Raw genomic sequence first — 15,327 nt, 5'->3', positions numbered from 1 at the left:
AAAGTTTCAATAGGAAATTACTCCAAATAATGTTGTTAAAGCTTGAATTCTTTATAAAAGAAGCAGCCAGCCATAACAAATTATTTTCGAGTTCTATTGGTTCTGTATATACAATTGGAAGAAAGAAACAGAATGTTCTTTGTGTTTTTCCCATTTATGTTTAGCCTCATAGGTTTACTGAAATTGGGATAAAAGAAAAGATACTTTTAACAATTGTTATGACCTGTTCTTGAACTAGACACTTCTTACATACTTTGTAGCATGACTGGCTTTAAACAAGCTTTTCGTCTTTTTTACAGTGTTTGTGAAGAATACTGCACTTAGCTGACAGTATAAGAAAACCATTTTTGTGTGTGTATTTCACCAAACTTTCATTATTGCAGCCATGCACTAGCTGTTTTCTAGCCTATTCTTTAACTGCAGCAGAGTGATCATCAATACATCTATTTAATGTTCCTCAGAAGATTGGACTAAGTAAGAATAAATAGAGCAGAAAAGGATAATCTGACTTTTAACAAGGATCCTTTCTTCATAGGAGATCAGTTATGTGTCTTTGTGGGATTTGAATATACCAAGCTAACATCCTTCACTCATCTGGTATTTGGAGAAGGGTGATTAGTGATCTCTAACATTTTAAGTGGGAAGACACATTTCCTTACTTCCTGCCTTAATTGTCAAGATTTCTTAGCTTTATCATTTAAATCACCGGTCCAACCAGTTTTTGTCCTAAAATAAAATTACCTTTCTGGCTAGAGAGGGAGGAGTGAAGGTGGAAGCTGCAAAATGCCATTAAACAGCTGCAAAAGTGAAGCTTGTACTTGTGAAGTTTTGGGAAAGTTCAGATGGTGCCTGTCTCCCAGATGATTCAAGTTCTCCATAGCTACTGAATTTTGCAGACTTTGTAGTAATCAAAATCACCACTTTATTAATTTTCTTTCTCTTTTTTTCCTGTAAGGTAATATCCTAAAGAATCAAGATACAGTATTAAGTGCCTACATATTGTTAGGTTTTTTTAATGTAGGGAAGAAGAATGGGATTTTTTTTTAAGTATTTGCTAATTTTTTCAGTGGAGAAGAATGTAGCATTAGGTGGCTGTCCTTGGTGTAATTCCTCTCAAAACCAAAGTCTGATGAGTCTGTTTCACTGAATGGAGTTTCCCATGTTCTGCTCAATATTGGGCATTCTGTTTCAACTTCAGTTAGTTGTTGTTATTTCCTAATCACTACAGGCAGTTTCTTTGTCAGGGGAATGTCCCATCTTAATATGGAGCAACACTATAACATTAAGCAAAAGTTTTTCAGTGGAGCTCTAAAATTTTACTGGATCTATTTTGAGCATTTGGTGTGGTGCTCTTTTCTAGGTATAAGTCCAATGTTTTTTTAAATTCTATGAAATTTGGTGACCAAAATTTAGGTCTGCAAAGTTGCTAGTTACTCCTAACATTATTGCCCATTTACTATGCCTAACTTTGTCTAGATTGGCCTCACTGTCTTTAATCTGTATCTGCTGGAAATTTGATATAAAATGCTGACATAATCCATGATAGTAGGAATTAGGACCAGGATACCTTTCTTTCCCACCCTTGTTTGGTGCGAAGCTGCAGCTCATCCTGGTTGCTGTGCTCTATGTCCAATGTAGTTACTACCAAGTTTCTCCCCCGCAGGATGCAGGTTCCCCGAGGGATGGAGAGTGTCCAAATGGCACATGGCATGGTGGTTAAAGCGTAATCCTCAAAGGTGGGAACAGAAGGGTTCTTTTTTTAAAATGTAAGACCCTCCTGCATACTTTTAAAATGGAAGGTTAAGTGAAAGACACTCTTTTCATATCCTAATCTTCATAAAATTCATTTATTCTCAGATTTTTTTACTCAACGTAGGAAAGGAAAGCTGTCAATGAGTGCCTTTTCTCTGAAGTCTGTTGGTAGATTTAAGCAGTGTGAAGCCATTATTTGTTTAATGAACTCTCCTACAACAATTGTATTTTGAGGATCCATTAATCCTCTGGATTAAAGGAAATATTATTAATATGATTGTTGTTATTTGTATTAGTTAGGCCTTTGAAATAGTAGAAAACCACTGCAGTTTGGCATATTAGGTACATTGGGATAGACAGAGCAGTTAAATCAAAGAACTGAAAAATTTTTTGGTGGAATAGCAGCAGCATGTTGTATGTGGGCAGCCACCATTACTCTCTGCCTCAGCAACACCTGGTACTGACTAGTGTTGTCAGTACCTTTCAAATATAAAAATTCCACAGATTTTCCTACATGGTTTTATTATTATTATTTTTCCAGAAAAAGGAAGTAGAGCTAAGTTCCAACAAGCTACAGAAAATATTATGTAACCCAGTGAAACCCAAGTCATTTGTAATAACATTTTTCATATTTTTAAAAGCACAAACAGTAATGAAGTCTTGGCATAGCAACCAACATGTTGCAATTATTGGAAGCAGAGGTGTTACAGATCTTCAAAAGCATGTCTGTGAAGTCCAGTAGGCATGAATAGAGTACAGTGTGATCTCATATCATCATGCAAGTGAACAGTCAATCCCGATTTTCTCTCAGAAGTCCTTAGACAAGAATTTGAGAGGAAAATAAAAGAAATGAGAGAGAGTTCATTCTCTATACATGCCAAATGGAGTATTTAACCATAATTTAAGGTCTGAAGAAACCAATGGGAAAAGATCTTGTTAAGGCTCAAGCTTAACAACACACATAGTGTCATACTCTGCTTTGCTGATTGTTGGGCTCTCTAGTTCACTTTTTCCAAAACCATCAAATGCCTACCAGTGTGTTATTTCTGCTGTGACATTCATCAGCAGTTCTTGTCTCTTTCCTTTTCTGAGTGCAATATTACTGTAATTCTTTAATCTCCAGTTGTCACTATAATTGCTCATTATAAATATACTGCGCTGAGAAATTAGGTTATATAGCAAACACTTTTTTTTTTGGTTATTGGGTTATTGAAAATTTACAACATCAGCAAAATAGATCCTTTACTGTGCTTATTTTTCAATTTTGTTAGATATCACAAGGAGCATCCCTGAATGATTTAAGGAAAAAGAAGAGGCGTGCCCCTCTTCCACCAGCTGCGTCTGCTCCACCCACTCCTGCCATGCCAAACAGGACAGAAGACAGGGAAGACAAGAGGAAGAGCACAATGGGTGAGAAGCGTTTTTTTTCTCCTGAATAACCCTATTCATGTGTTTTCAATGCTCAGTGTTTGAAGTTGCCTTAATTCTGTTATGCTGTGAGTTTGGAAACTTTTGTAACTTGGGGGAAAAACTACATTTCTCTGCAGAATGAAAGTCTGGAAATAAGTGTTTGTATTTTACATATTCTTTTTTTTTTTTTTCAATGGCACCATTCAGAGTACCACAGGGTAGTAAAATGTAGATAACACTCATCAGATTATTTGAATATTTGGCACAAACTTTATATCCAAAAGCACTAGCCCCGGGCCTATTCTGCACCTTGAAGGTCATGACTGGTTTGCTAGTAGATGGAAATACAGAAATAGTAAATGGAAATGCTAATAAATGGAGATAGCCAGGCAATACTGAATGCATCAGAAGCCATGAAGTTCTGCCAGGACCCAGGTACAGTCAACTTGGTTCAGTATTTCCTCATGTTTCTAAAGCCTGAAGGCATTTCATTTTTATATAGTCCTCCAACAGTTTGGCATCAACTGCCCATATAAAGTAAAGTTGGGTTTTTTTTAAATTTCATCCTCACTTTTATTAAAAATCAAGATCTGATAATTCTTTAGCTAATCAGTAGAAGAAAAGAACCGGTGCTCTCAAAGGAATGCCATATGTACCTAGACTCAACAAAAGAAACTGTAGCTTCAGCTGCATGTGGCACCACATTTACTCACACAGGAAAACTGAAAAACATTCTCCCAGACCTCTGTTGTTATCTGCCTCGTAGCTTGTTCAAATTGGTGAGAGCTTTGCTTGAGTGAGGACACCAAGATTATGCTTCTAGCAAGCAAAGTGATTTTATAATGGGTCAAGTTATGAGATAATGACCCCACATATTGGAACTCATTTTTCAGTACATTAAGAGAATCATTCTTCAAGTGCTGTAACACACTCAGTGCACTTCAGTTCATGCCTTTGACCTCATGTTTCATAAAATGCCTGAGACATCCAGATATGACATTCTGTCATACATAATTGCTTACATTACAAATGCCTCACAGTTTAGTAAGAAACCTCTTGGCTTTGTTCCAACATTTATTTTCAGTAGATGCTTCACATTTAATGCCTCAGCATTTATGTAGCAGCAGGAATCCATTATTATCTGACATATTCAACTCCATTGACATCTCTTATTTAAACTCTCTAAGGGCAGTGTTATTGCTGGGCCATATAACACAGGAGTTTTCACCAAATTGGCTTACTTTTAATCACTGCAGAGGTCACACTCTACCACTTCTCATGCTTTGCCCTACTACTGGTCACTTTTTGATGACATTTATTGCTTTAACTTTTTATAAGTGTTCTTTTTCTTTTGTATTGGTGCTCAAATGTTACAGATGAGATATAGCAGAGCAGAGCTACTTCTAGTCTGTTCAGTACTGTGTACATAAGTGCTTGTTGGAGTGCTCTGCTCATGTAGGATTTCTGCAGTATCGGTTGCTTTAATGGAGCCTTATTATTTTACACTGACAAAGAACTTGTCCCACAGTAGCCCTGTCTTCAGTGCTTTTTGTTTTCTGCTACTTTCTTGAATGAATGTGTTCATTAACAAGAAAAAATGTTACAGCTGGAGAGGGTTGGTAAAACAGCCTCTCTTCAGGGCCCTTACAGGAAAACAATGAGAAAGCACAGATGGCTCTGAAAGCATGAGAGAAAAGCTGTGAAGAAAAGCAAGACTCTGGTGAGGGGAAAAAACGTGCTGCAAGAAATAGTCAGCCACGTGATGGAAAAAGTATTAAAGATACCTGTGTACCTCTCAAGTTAGCCATGTGAATCAAAGCAAAAGATCCTATCAAAAACATTTTCAAATTGGCAGATTCTCCATAATGTTCAATACTGAATCAGTTATTATGACACCAAAGTATTGTGCCAAATTTCCTCAAAGCAGTAAAAAAGGGCTTGCACATTTGCCAGCATTAAATTGTGTCTCTGAAGGATACTCCTCTGGAAGCTAGTTAGTGCTAAGTAAAAAATCGTCATGGTTTAATCTTTTTTCTTACCCCTTGATGCTGCTTCCCTTCTCAGCATCCCCAAAGCACAAGCCAGAGAGTGTAGGAATGGATCAGAGCAAACATTTGTCTCTGCCAGCATCCATCTTCAGCAATGACCACAGCACATGCTTGAGGCAGGGTATGAAAGCAGAACAAGCAGGTAGTCATGGTTCCTCAGTGCACTTTCAACCTCTAAGGACTTTCCAAATAACAGTAGCTCAAGTTCTGTACAGTACAAACTGGCTTTTTTACATGGAAAGTGGTTCACAGAGTACAGTGCAAAGACACATGTATTTCTTTAGTTATTGAACATACTCTTTAAATAATCCCCCAGACAATGTTATGGGCATTTCCTTTGATAGCTTCAAACACCGTTTTGCTAAAAACAGTTTAATCATCTGCTTCTCTAAAATGTCAAAATAATGAAAACTGACTCAAAAAGAGGAGCAGAAAAGCCTGTAAGACACCTGCTTCAAAACAGTGACCTAAGGCATCTTCCTCTTTCTCTCAGAGTCAGGAAAACAGTCATGTAAAGTATCTGAGAGGTCAACAAATTCAGGCAGTTTGACACTTCAGCAGATAAAGTAAAACACATTTTTCACATTTTCTTACACAATGTTTTTCAATTTGTTTAGTTAGCTTACCTATTTTTCTCCGTCCTTATGCCTGCCAAAACCAGTGATTTTAACTGGTAGTTGTAATGTACATGTATGTGTACATGGCTAGGCTCAATTCTAGTCCCACTGCCTTTGGTTTAAGACACACCTTTTCCTTCTCCCTTAATTATTTGGATGTAAATAAGAGCAGAACTAGATCCAGAGAGACTTTGGGTGTGGGTAAGGGAAAATCAATGTGTTTTTAAAAAATAAAAATTAACAGAGTGATCATTATCTTGCAATGAAGTAACAAGTCAATTGATCCCCCTGTAGGTGATGGACGGCAGGTGCCACAAAAGCCTCCTAGGGGCACCACTCGTGGTCCCCCTGAGTTAGTGATCCCCCCACCCCCACCTTACCCTCCTCCTGGCAGTGACATTGTGGATCCAACAGTGTGTTACAGAGAAGCAGATGTTACAGCACCAACAGAGCTGGTACCTAAACGTATGTTTGAAAATATATGTATTTGCATTTCCATTCTATTGATGATTACTCTCAGGAGTAGCTTTTCCAGACTTTCCTCTCTGCTCTTTAGACATCCATGTCTGTTTTTCCCCCTTTTTCCAGCCTGTTGTCTTTCAAAATGCCCAATGCAGTGTAACTAATTAATATAAAGTGAGCAAAATGGTTGGAGAGAGTTTTGCACGTGATACCTGATCATTGTACAGCAGCATTTTAAAATAACCATCAAGCTTTGTTGCTTTGTTCAACTGGGGAAAAAAAAATCTTTTGTAATTTATTAATTCCCCAAGTTTGTTTTTCTGTACTAAGAATTTTTTTGTCTCCCCAGAGATGAGTTCCTTTGAGAGTCAATGGGTCTATCAGTCTAGGCTGAAAACTACAGTGTCTTCCTTAAGAAAATTAAACCATTTACAGGCGCTGTATATTGTTAAAGGCCTTCCAGTCCTAATGGGTACATCTTTCTTGGGATTTCTGGGTAGTCCTTTGTGTGCTCTTCACCTTGGGGCGTAACAGTTATCAGACAAAGAAGTACAATATTTTTCGCATGCCCATGTACTTGTGAAAAGCATGTTTTCATGCTGCTTTTTCATGCTTATCCATTGACTGCCTTTAAATCTTTGTACACAATCCAAGTCTTTGATCATGTATTATGTTCCCTGTGGGCTTGCCCTGCACACCCATGTAGAGCTGGTAAAAGCAGCAAAGCTCTGCACGTTATGACATCTCATGGATGTACTTCCTTTGAAGACTTGGAGGGTGTCTCCTAACCATGGAATAGAGAAATGTCTCCATTAGCTACTAATTTGAGAGAAGGTCTCTTTCCAGGACCTTATGTTTACCAAAAGTACTCTGCAGGTTGCAGTTACTCTGATAGATTAATGTGGATGTGTTTGCTGTTGATTATCAGCTAAACCTAAAGCTAAATTATTTCTCAAATCTGAGGAAATACAAATTGTTAAGTTTTATTGGAGCTAACTATGGAAATTAAGGAGATCATCCTAACAGAAAACCTGAATCTTATTGAGGATTAACCCTAAGATATATTTACCAGTTTATGCACAGAAATCATATCGTACTTAAAATCTTCTTTTTTGTTCTAGATAGCATCAGCTTTCCTGCGATGTTTTCTTTATTAAAAATCCATTGTGGCCTTCTTTGCATTAATATTTCTGCTTCATTTGAGTTTCTATCGCTGTTATTTTGCAATGCTTTCCTGATCTACCTTGCTGATCAAATACCCTTTAATCAATGCAGCCCTGATGTAATCAGTGTGATCATTTGCTCTTAAACAAACAAAGTATCTCAGCCAAAAGGATTTGATTAAGCTCGTACATAGGAACATAACATGAGTTTTTATTGTCCTCAATTTACTGAGAGCAAGAGCTTAGTGGGTACTTATTTTAGTCTTAAAGCATCAGTGTTGGAGAGGGACAAATTTTAGCTCTGTAATTATGCTTTGTCCTACCTAGGTAAAGATAAGTTTGTAGATTTACACAAGAGAAGTGTGTATAGATGTACCCATGAGAGACAGCAGCACAGGTAGGACAGATGCTAATTACATTGCCTAATGCCATTCTGAAAGGTGCTTAGATACCATAGTGATTGAGCCCTGTAAGAACAACATTTTGCAATGATGTGTTTTATTGCCTGAGAATGCCTCAAGCAGTGCAAATAAGATTTGGGCGGTAGATTCAAAGAACAACAAAATTTTCAATCTTCCTAACTCTACTCAGTAAAAGTGTATTCTCATAGAATGAGGTGGGGAGGAGGATAAACTGCTGATGCCAGGTGTTGTTAGAAGATGTGTTTTTTTCTGAAATCACTCTCAAAACCACTTTCTCTGATAACAATTGTGGATGCGTGACAGTCAACAGCAGTATGTGTTCCATGAGAAAAAAAAAATCCCATTTAGAAGTTAAAATTCTCTGATCACGTGGAGTTTAAATTCTCACGCCTTATGATCTGCCACTGTCTGTGAAGGACTGTCCTCCCTCCCTCTCTTCCTTCCCTCTCTTCCTCCCAACACACAGAAATCATTGTTCATTGATTTTTCCAAATTTATGTGGAGTGGAATTCATGAGTATAGCCTTTAGTAAGATACTCAAGCTTTTCTGTATTACATGCCCTTTAGGACATTTAAGAATCTCTTCTACAAACAAGAGTACAGAAGTTCCTTGCAGTCTTTTGTCTTAAATCTTTTTATCCTAATTACTTAATCTTCTCTCTAACATTTGGTCTGGTAGAACCTTAGCTGCATGTTGTGTGCACGTTTAAATTCATGTGTTTATAGGATCCTTTCTCCTTCCTTATACTAATCAGATTGTTCACGGCCTGATTCTAAGATTGACTATACTTTGGGAATGCAGAGATGGAGATTGTTGCATGGTGTTTGGTTATGTCATATTGCTTATGAAGTTCCAAATGTGTGAGTTGATGGTAAGCTCTGTGATACTTACCTGAGGTAAAGAATACACGTAGCGAAAGACTGCTGCACCTAGACAAGCAACTGAAACATGCTGCCTTGAAATGTCAGCCAGCTCATTAGAGTAAATTCAGTATTTCTGTGAAACTCCACAGTTAGCCCTTTATTTGGCTAGTTATGGACTATTATTAAGATATGCAGTAGGAAATTAAAAGCTCTATGGGAAAGAATATACAATATACTCTGTCTTCCTGTAGAGTGAGATCCTGAAGTTAAGTTTTTCACTCTGGCACTGGATAAAGTACTAGTGAACTCAGGGCTCACACTGGGTAAGGACTTAACAACTGATTGATTTGTAAATTTCAGAAAGTTCTATTTCTTTGAAGAAATGGCGTAATTATTTGAACCTGGCGTTGTTTTTTGCTGTAGATCAAAATAGTGAGACATCTCTTAATTAGAAGGTCTTCAAGGGGTGAAGGAGTGGGTACACTACTTTAATTTCTGTAGGTGACATGCATACTAGCAGTTGATGAGTAAAACCAGGTTAATTTTAAGGTACTACAAGAATGGAAAAGAGCCTTGGATATATATCTAATTTTTAATTTTTTTTCATTATATCACTGATATATGAACAGGTAATACAATCAGGTTGACAGTTTCACAAACAGTTCAATTGTATTTCTTCAGTCACTTTAGACGTATATCTAGTCTTCTAGGGCTAGATTTTAAGAGTTGAGTTTTGTTAGCTTTGAAGCAAAAATGGGTAGAAACAGAGAGAAAACTTCACTCTTTTACACTTGGCTCTACATCAACTGAGAACTGAGGGCTGCTGTGCAGGGAGCTTTGCTGGCTTGTCATGGTACACTGCTTCATAAGGCATGTGTCAAGTGACCCAGCCTTTTCTTTCTCAGAGGTGGTCTTTAAAGCAAGTACGCCTGCAGGTATAGCTTAGGAGACTTTTATTGCCATCACTACTCTTACTCATTCAGGCAATCTGAGGCTAAAGAATGAAGTTGAATCTCCAATATCATCTATCTTGCTCCTTCTGGAGAAATAAAATTCAGGCCAAGTAAAGCAGAATTCACAGACATACTGTGTATCAGTAAGTATTGTATTGTTAGGATTGAGTTAGCTTATACATGAACCCAGGCAGTTGGAGCAGCTGTGGAATTCCAAATTTTAACACATGTGCCCATGCACCTACACCTCTTTTGAGCATCTGATTCTTTAATGTTACTGAGCATGCTATCCATTCTGCAGACTGACCTACACAATACTTATAACTTTATCCTTTTACTCTTTTCCCCCGACAGTTTACTGTTGTGCATCATTCCCTTCATACTCGAAGCGTGTCTGACAGACCTTGTCTCTTCCTATGACCTTCATACTTCTGAACCTCCTGTTGCCTCTGCTACCCTGATTCTTCTGTTGCCTTCCTTCCTCCTCTGCTGGGAAAAAAACCTTTTTTTTTGACCGAGATTTTGGCTTCTTTTCTTTTTAAACTCGCACATTCTCTTTAATTACTATCGATTATTTTCGGCTGTGGTTCATACTCATTTGTGAGATGTATGGTCCAGAACTGAATGGTGTGTTATATAAATCTATATATCAGCCTCGGAAAGATTATCTGTCATTCTTTTCCAAAAGATTCTCTTTATTTTGAGCCGTGGTTTGCTTTGATTTGGTGTTGCAGAAGAGTGTGTTCTTGGGACAGGGTGTCTTACTTTCCATATTGTTTAAAGTTTTAATGAAAAGTTTCTAAGAACTCTTTTTTTCTGTTTTTGCTTTCTGTTTCTCTAGGGATAAAGTTTTGTATTCCCTATTTGCTCTATTTTCCTTTTATTACATCCATTTTGTTCCTTTGGAACAAAACTAGTACTGGGCGTGGCCTAGTCAAGTTGAAGTGCAAGATTCTTTCTGTATCTTGGCTATCAATCAAGCTGTCCAGACAAAAGAAACAGGAAGATCTGTTGCATCTGTAAGGGGTTTAAAAGGAATACCAAGAACCAATACCAAATGCACTGATTCGTATTCTTTACTTATGCTTAATATGAGTAATTTTATCTTTATGCTGGAGACATGCTGTGGAAATCGAGGTGTGTGTTCTATTTCTGTAACAAAAGACACAAACACTGTTTGCCAAAGATACATCTTGTTCTACAAGTCTCCTTTTTGCACTTGTACAAGAAATAGTCAGTGAGTTCTAATTAAAATATCATCCATAGGTTTGTACTTAGCAAAAACTTCTTTGTGCTAAAGGAAGTTCTTCATGAGAACGGCCCATAAGACATGTATTTTTAATAATCCTGAGCTACAAACATAGGCTTTATGAGTTGTAATGTAATGATGCACACACCCAGAACTATTCTGACCTCACATGTACTGTGCTTTAAGATGTTCATGTTATTTAAATGAGTGACTTGCAATACATAACTCTAATTTAAATGATGAAAAATTATTGTTTTACCCTCAAGCAAATAATCATGTTAATCTTGACTCCTTTCCAGGCAGGCAAAATGGCAAATAAGAAAGCAAAGCATTCCTACAGATAATATGAAATACGACTAAAATGGAGTTTGACAGTTTTTAATACAAATATGACATGTAGTTAGTAAGCTTTAAATTATTCTTTAGAAAGTATACTTAGTACCCTAAGGGTCTTGTAATAAAAGTGAAGTGGATTTGAACTTTCTGAGCTGCCAGGTACTTTGTAATACCTTCTTAAGACAGGACAATGGTTTAATTGTAAGTCTTCTCTCAAAAAAAAAAAAAAAAAACCAACAAAAAAACAAGTAGGTGTTCACAATGTGAAGATTAAGAATCTAATTTACCCATTCTCATTGCTCTATTTGCATCGTATTTGTAACTCCACAGTTACATGGCCCATGGAGTTCAAAGTAGTGTAAAAATAATGAAGTGGTGAAACAAAGTGTTTTATATTGAGTACAAAGTACTGTGTATTGTCAAAGCAGTTCTTTCCGTTGACACCATTGTCTCTGAAAGGTGGCAAAACAACAAAACAACACATTGCAACAAAATCACATTTTTAATGAAAAAATCTCCTAGCTTTGAAAGGACACAGCTATGGCCTCTCTCTACATAGCTGTTTCCTACAAATAGCAGTCTCTTTTCAGGTAGCTTCCTCAAACTCTTAGAAGCTGTAAGTTAAATCTCAAAAAGTTCATTATTTACACTTAATTTACCTTTTCTTTAACTTAAATGCAAAATTTGCCTCTAAAATATATTCAGGGGAATTAACATTTTTGTGAAATTCTTAGATTAAATGTCTTAAAGACCAGCTTAAGCTAGCAAGCTCTGCCTTTCAGTATTTAAAAAGGATCATTGCTTATGTTCATTCATATTTTCTTATTATGATTTCATAAATTACAGATACATGTATACTATTGAACAGAACTTAAAAAATATAGAAGAAAGATTTCTGTGGCTTTACAAGAAACCATCCTAGTTACAAGAAATTATACTATGACATTCGCATAGTTTGAAACCTCCCAGTACTCTACATGGTGTCAGAAAAAACTTTCAGTGACACTCATGAAATCCAAACCTGTTGGGTGGAATTGCACAGCTACTCTCTCTCAGAACTATTGATGCACAATAGCATGTGTGCACGGAGGAGTTTAAGGAAAGCATGATTGCAGGACAGGGAACTCACTGGAAGTTTGGGTCATGAGCACCAGCTCAGCCCTGAGGGGAATTCCTGTTTGTTCCAAGCTACAGCTCAGGATTTGTAAGAGCTCCTCAACTTGGCTTCTGAAAGAAAATGGGTTTTTTCTGTCATTTTCAGTAACAGGAAGGAGTATCACTTTAGATTTCTTTGATGGAGTCTTAGGTCAGCAGTGATATGAAAGGACATTGGCTTGGTTTTACTCCTTTTATTTTAACCCTGGAGACATTGGAAGTGTAGTGAGAATGACATGGAAAAGTTAATAACATATTCACCACTATAACAAACTTTTTCACCAAAATGCTATTACTAGAATTAGTGAGAAACACATTTAATATACTCAGGATTTATCTGCACTACCAAACAGCCTTGTTCAAATTCTGTCCTTCATGTTAAGATATCTGGGGTGAAAATCAAATAAGCAGTCAATAAAAATGGAAAATATCATTGAGCATTTTCTGGAAAACAAATAAATGACAAGATAACTTATAAATCAAAACAAATTCCTGTATTACAACTCCAATGTCAGTGATATTCAGTGCTCTTAGGAAATAAGGACAGATGTATAATTTATGATTGAGCCTAATGTTCTCAATCCATACGAAAACCAGTTAATTAGAAACAGATTAAGTAAACTTGGTGCTGCACGAGATTTTACCGAAATCGTTTTGTACATTGCCCACCAGAGGGAGCCGGTGTTGTCCCAGATTCGCAGAAGGGGAGCAAGAAAAAATACTAGAAGTGAATTTCAACCTGATAGATTCCAAACTTACACAAAGTTTTTTAGTTTTTGGAGTAGTTGCTGTTCTTTAATTTTCTGCAACTAAAAATAAAAAATAGTTTTGTTTCTATATTATTTTAAAATCAGTTTCCTCACAAATAAGAAAATGAAGATAAAATTATATTTTCGGGTGATGCCACTGTGGCAGCAACTTCAAGATGCAAGCTCAAATTTTTGTTTTAAGCTTTCTCAAAATATGATGGCATATTGGGGTGTCTATTATATTGCATAGATATTGCCTTCGTATCTATAGCAGCTGTGTCCAAAGTGTGGTAGGTAGTGCATATGGTTGGTATACGTGCTCAAAATATGTGTAAGTGCATAGGAGTAGGTCAGGTTTAATGCCAGTACAGATAAACTGTGTTCTGCTAGGTGGATTTTATCAGCTTGAGTCCTAAAATTTTAAAATCATGACCAGATGAGTTTAATACCCATCTTCTTTCACATACAAATTACTTCATTACCAGCAATTCAGTCACTTAGAGACTGAAATCTCTGATTTTCAAAACATCCTTAAATATCTTTTCTACATTTAATACTTTCAGGTTTTTTCCTTACAGTTGGAATCTTTAAGAATCAAAATGAATCTTGTCTTTCTTACTGGGCAGGTAGATTTTTTTTTCCTTTTCTAGTGACAAGGCTGTAGAATAATACTAAACTTTGAACTCATTCCACTTTTATCTTCAGAAATTGTGCTACTGATGCAGCACTGAAAATTACTCTGGGTAGGTGAAATACAGAGAAAAATATTCTAAATATATAAATGGAAAAAGGAAATATTTCTCTTCTTGTTGGTTTTGAACTGGAATTATTTAAAGCTGTTCGTGGTATCTAGAGTGCTCCAGTAAGTGCCAAGGAAGAATGATTGGCAGAGAAATCATCCACTTCCAATTGTATGATGAGTTGCAAAGATTTATGGTGCATTTCTTTATTAAACATATGACCATCCAATCAATCATATGCCCATTGTCTGTCCCTTTGTTCTGCTTTTTTAAAGTAAACTTGGTGGTCATGATTCTCATACCCTCATCATTTATGTGTACAGCCCGTTTAAGCCCTCCTTACTGTTCTCTCACAGTATAAAAGTGCCTCTTTTTGAGAGCTGGGCTGTGTGTGTGTAAGTATGATAGCAGTTCTGTCTTCTGAGCTTGGCTTCCAGTCACTACCATGACTCTCAATATATATTTAGTACATTCAGTAGGCACCATTTAGCGTTCCATACAAAAATACATGTTATTATAGAAGACAGAATGGAACTTATTCCATCCCTCGAAAATTACAGCCATGTTGTTTTCTGATGTCATTGTAAAACTATGGACTCCCTCCTCAAGGACAGTGAAACAAAATTGCTGTCTCTGTTTACACTTCTTATTCATAAGCTTCTGCTATAGCAGCTCTGTGGCTAGAGAAGTCCACTGTTAAAATTCATAAGTTGACAAAACAGAAAGTGACATAATTAATTTTTTGTTTATCCAGAAGAGCTTACATTAATAAATGCTGATTTTTGCTGAGGTAGCTAAGGGGAAAGGTGATGTTGTGTATTTCCCTGCAAGAATCCCCTGCTTTATTCCTTTTTTATTGCATATTCTTGTGTAGTACTCTGGTACCATTTTGTAGTGGTAAATGACCATTGAAAGCATCAAGTCCAAAGAAAGAATGAATGACTAGAAGCTGGCAACATACTGAACAGGTATCAACTACTGAGTCCTTTATATTCCTTGAATGTACCTTGAACATGACAGATGATTTTTTCTGTTCACTTCTAATAAGAAAATAGTAAATTTGGGTCACCAGATCTGCTTCATTTTCTCATGCCCTGAGAAAGTTCTAAGAAGGAGACTGAGTCCTGGGTACAAACCCTGGTTGGAAAGTTGGAGTAATTTCATATTCTCTTACATTCCCCTGCACTATGCTGCCTACCTGTATTGGAGATAAGAGTTGTGGTTTTGCAGACTTTGAACCAGAAGTCAGTCTGAGTGTATGGAAGCACAATCACTTCGAATAATCCAAGAAAATATTTTCTGGTTACATTAGTATGGGACTGGACCCCAGTTAATTAAATAGTCTTTCTAGACACATTTCCTGGTATTTAGATTTTTAACTGGTTACTTACCTGTTTCATGTAGTGT

At 36.7% G+C, this 15,327-nt stretch overlaps 1 protein-coding gene across 13 annotated transcripts in view; it reads left to right on the top strand.

Moving 5' to 3' along the window:
* Positions 1–15,327, top strand: part of COBL (cordon-bleu WH2 repeat protein) — a 157,573-nt gene that overhangs the window by 102,096 nt on the left and 40,150 nt on the right. For 10 of the 13 annotated variants that reach the window (XM_064429492.1, XM_064429479.1, XM_064429485.1 and 7 more), the window contains 2 exons: positions 3,024–3,162; positions 6,122–6,292. In XM_064429492.1, the coding sequence (XP_064285562.1) occupies positions 3,024–3,162; positions 6,122–6,292 (310 nt within the window). Of the gene's footprint in view, positions 1–3,023; positions 3,163–6,121; positions 6,293–10,045; positions 10,291–15,327 lie in introns of those variants that run through there. The other 3 variants (XM_064429504.1, XM_064429508.1, XM_064429495.1) reach the window with 3 other exon arrangements.

The sequence above is a fragment of the Passer domesticus genome, chromosome 1 (assembly GCF_036417665.1).
Source record: "Passer domesticus isolate bPasDom1 chromosome 1, bPasDom1.hap1, whole genome shotgun sequence".
Lineage (NCBI taxonomy): Eukaryota > Metazoa > Chordata > Aves > Passeriformes > Passeridae > Passer > Passer domesticus.
This window is presented reverse-complemented; position numbering and strand designations above follow the sequence as displayed.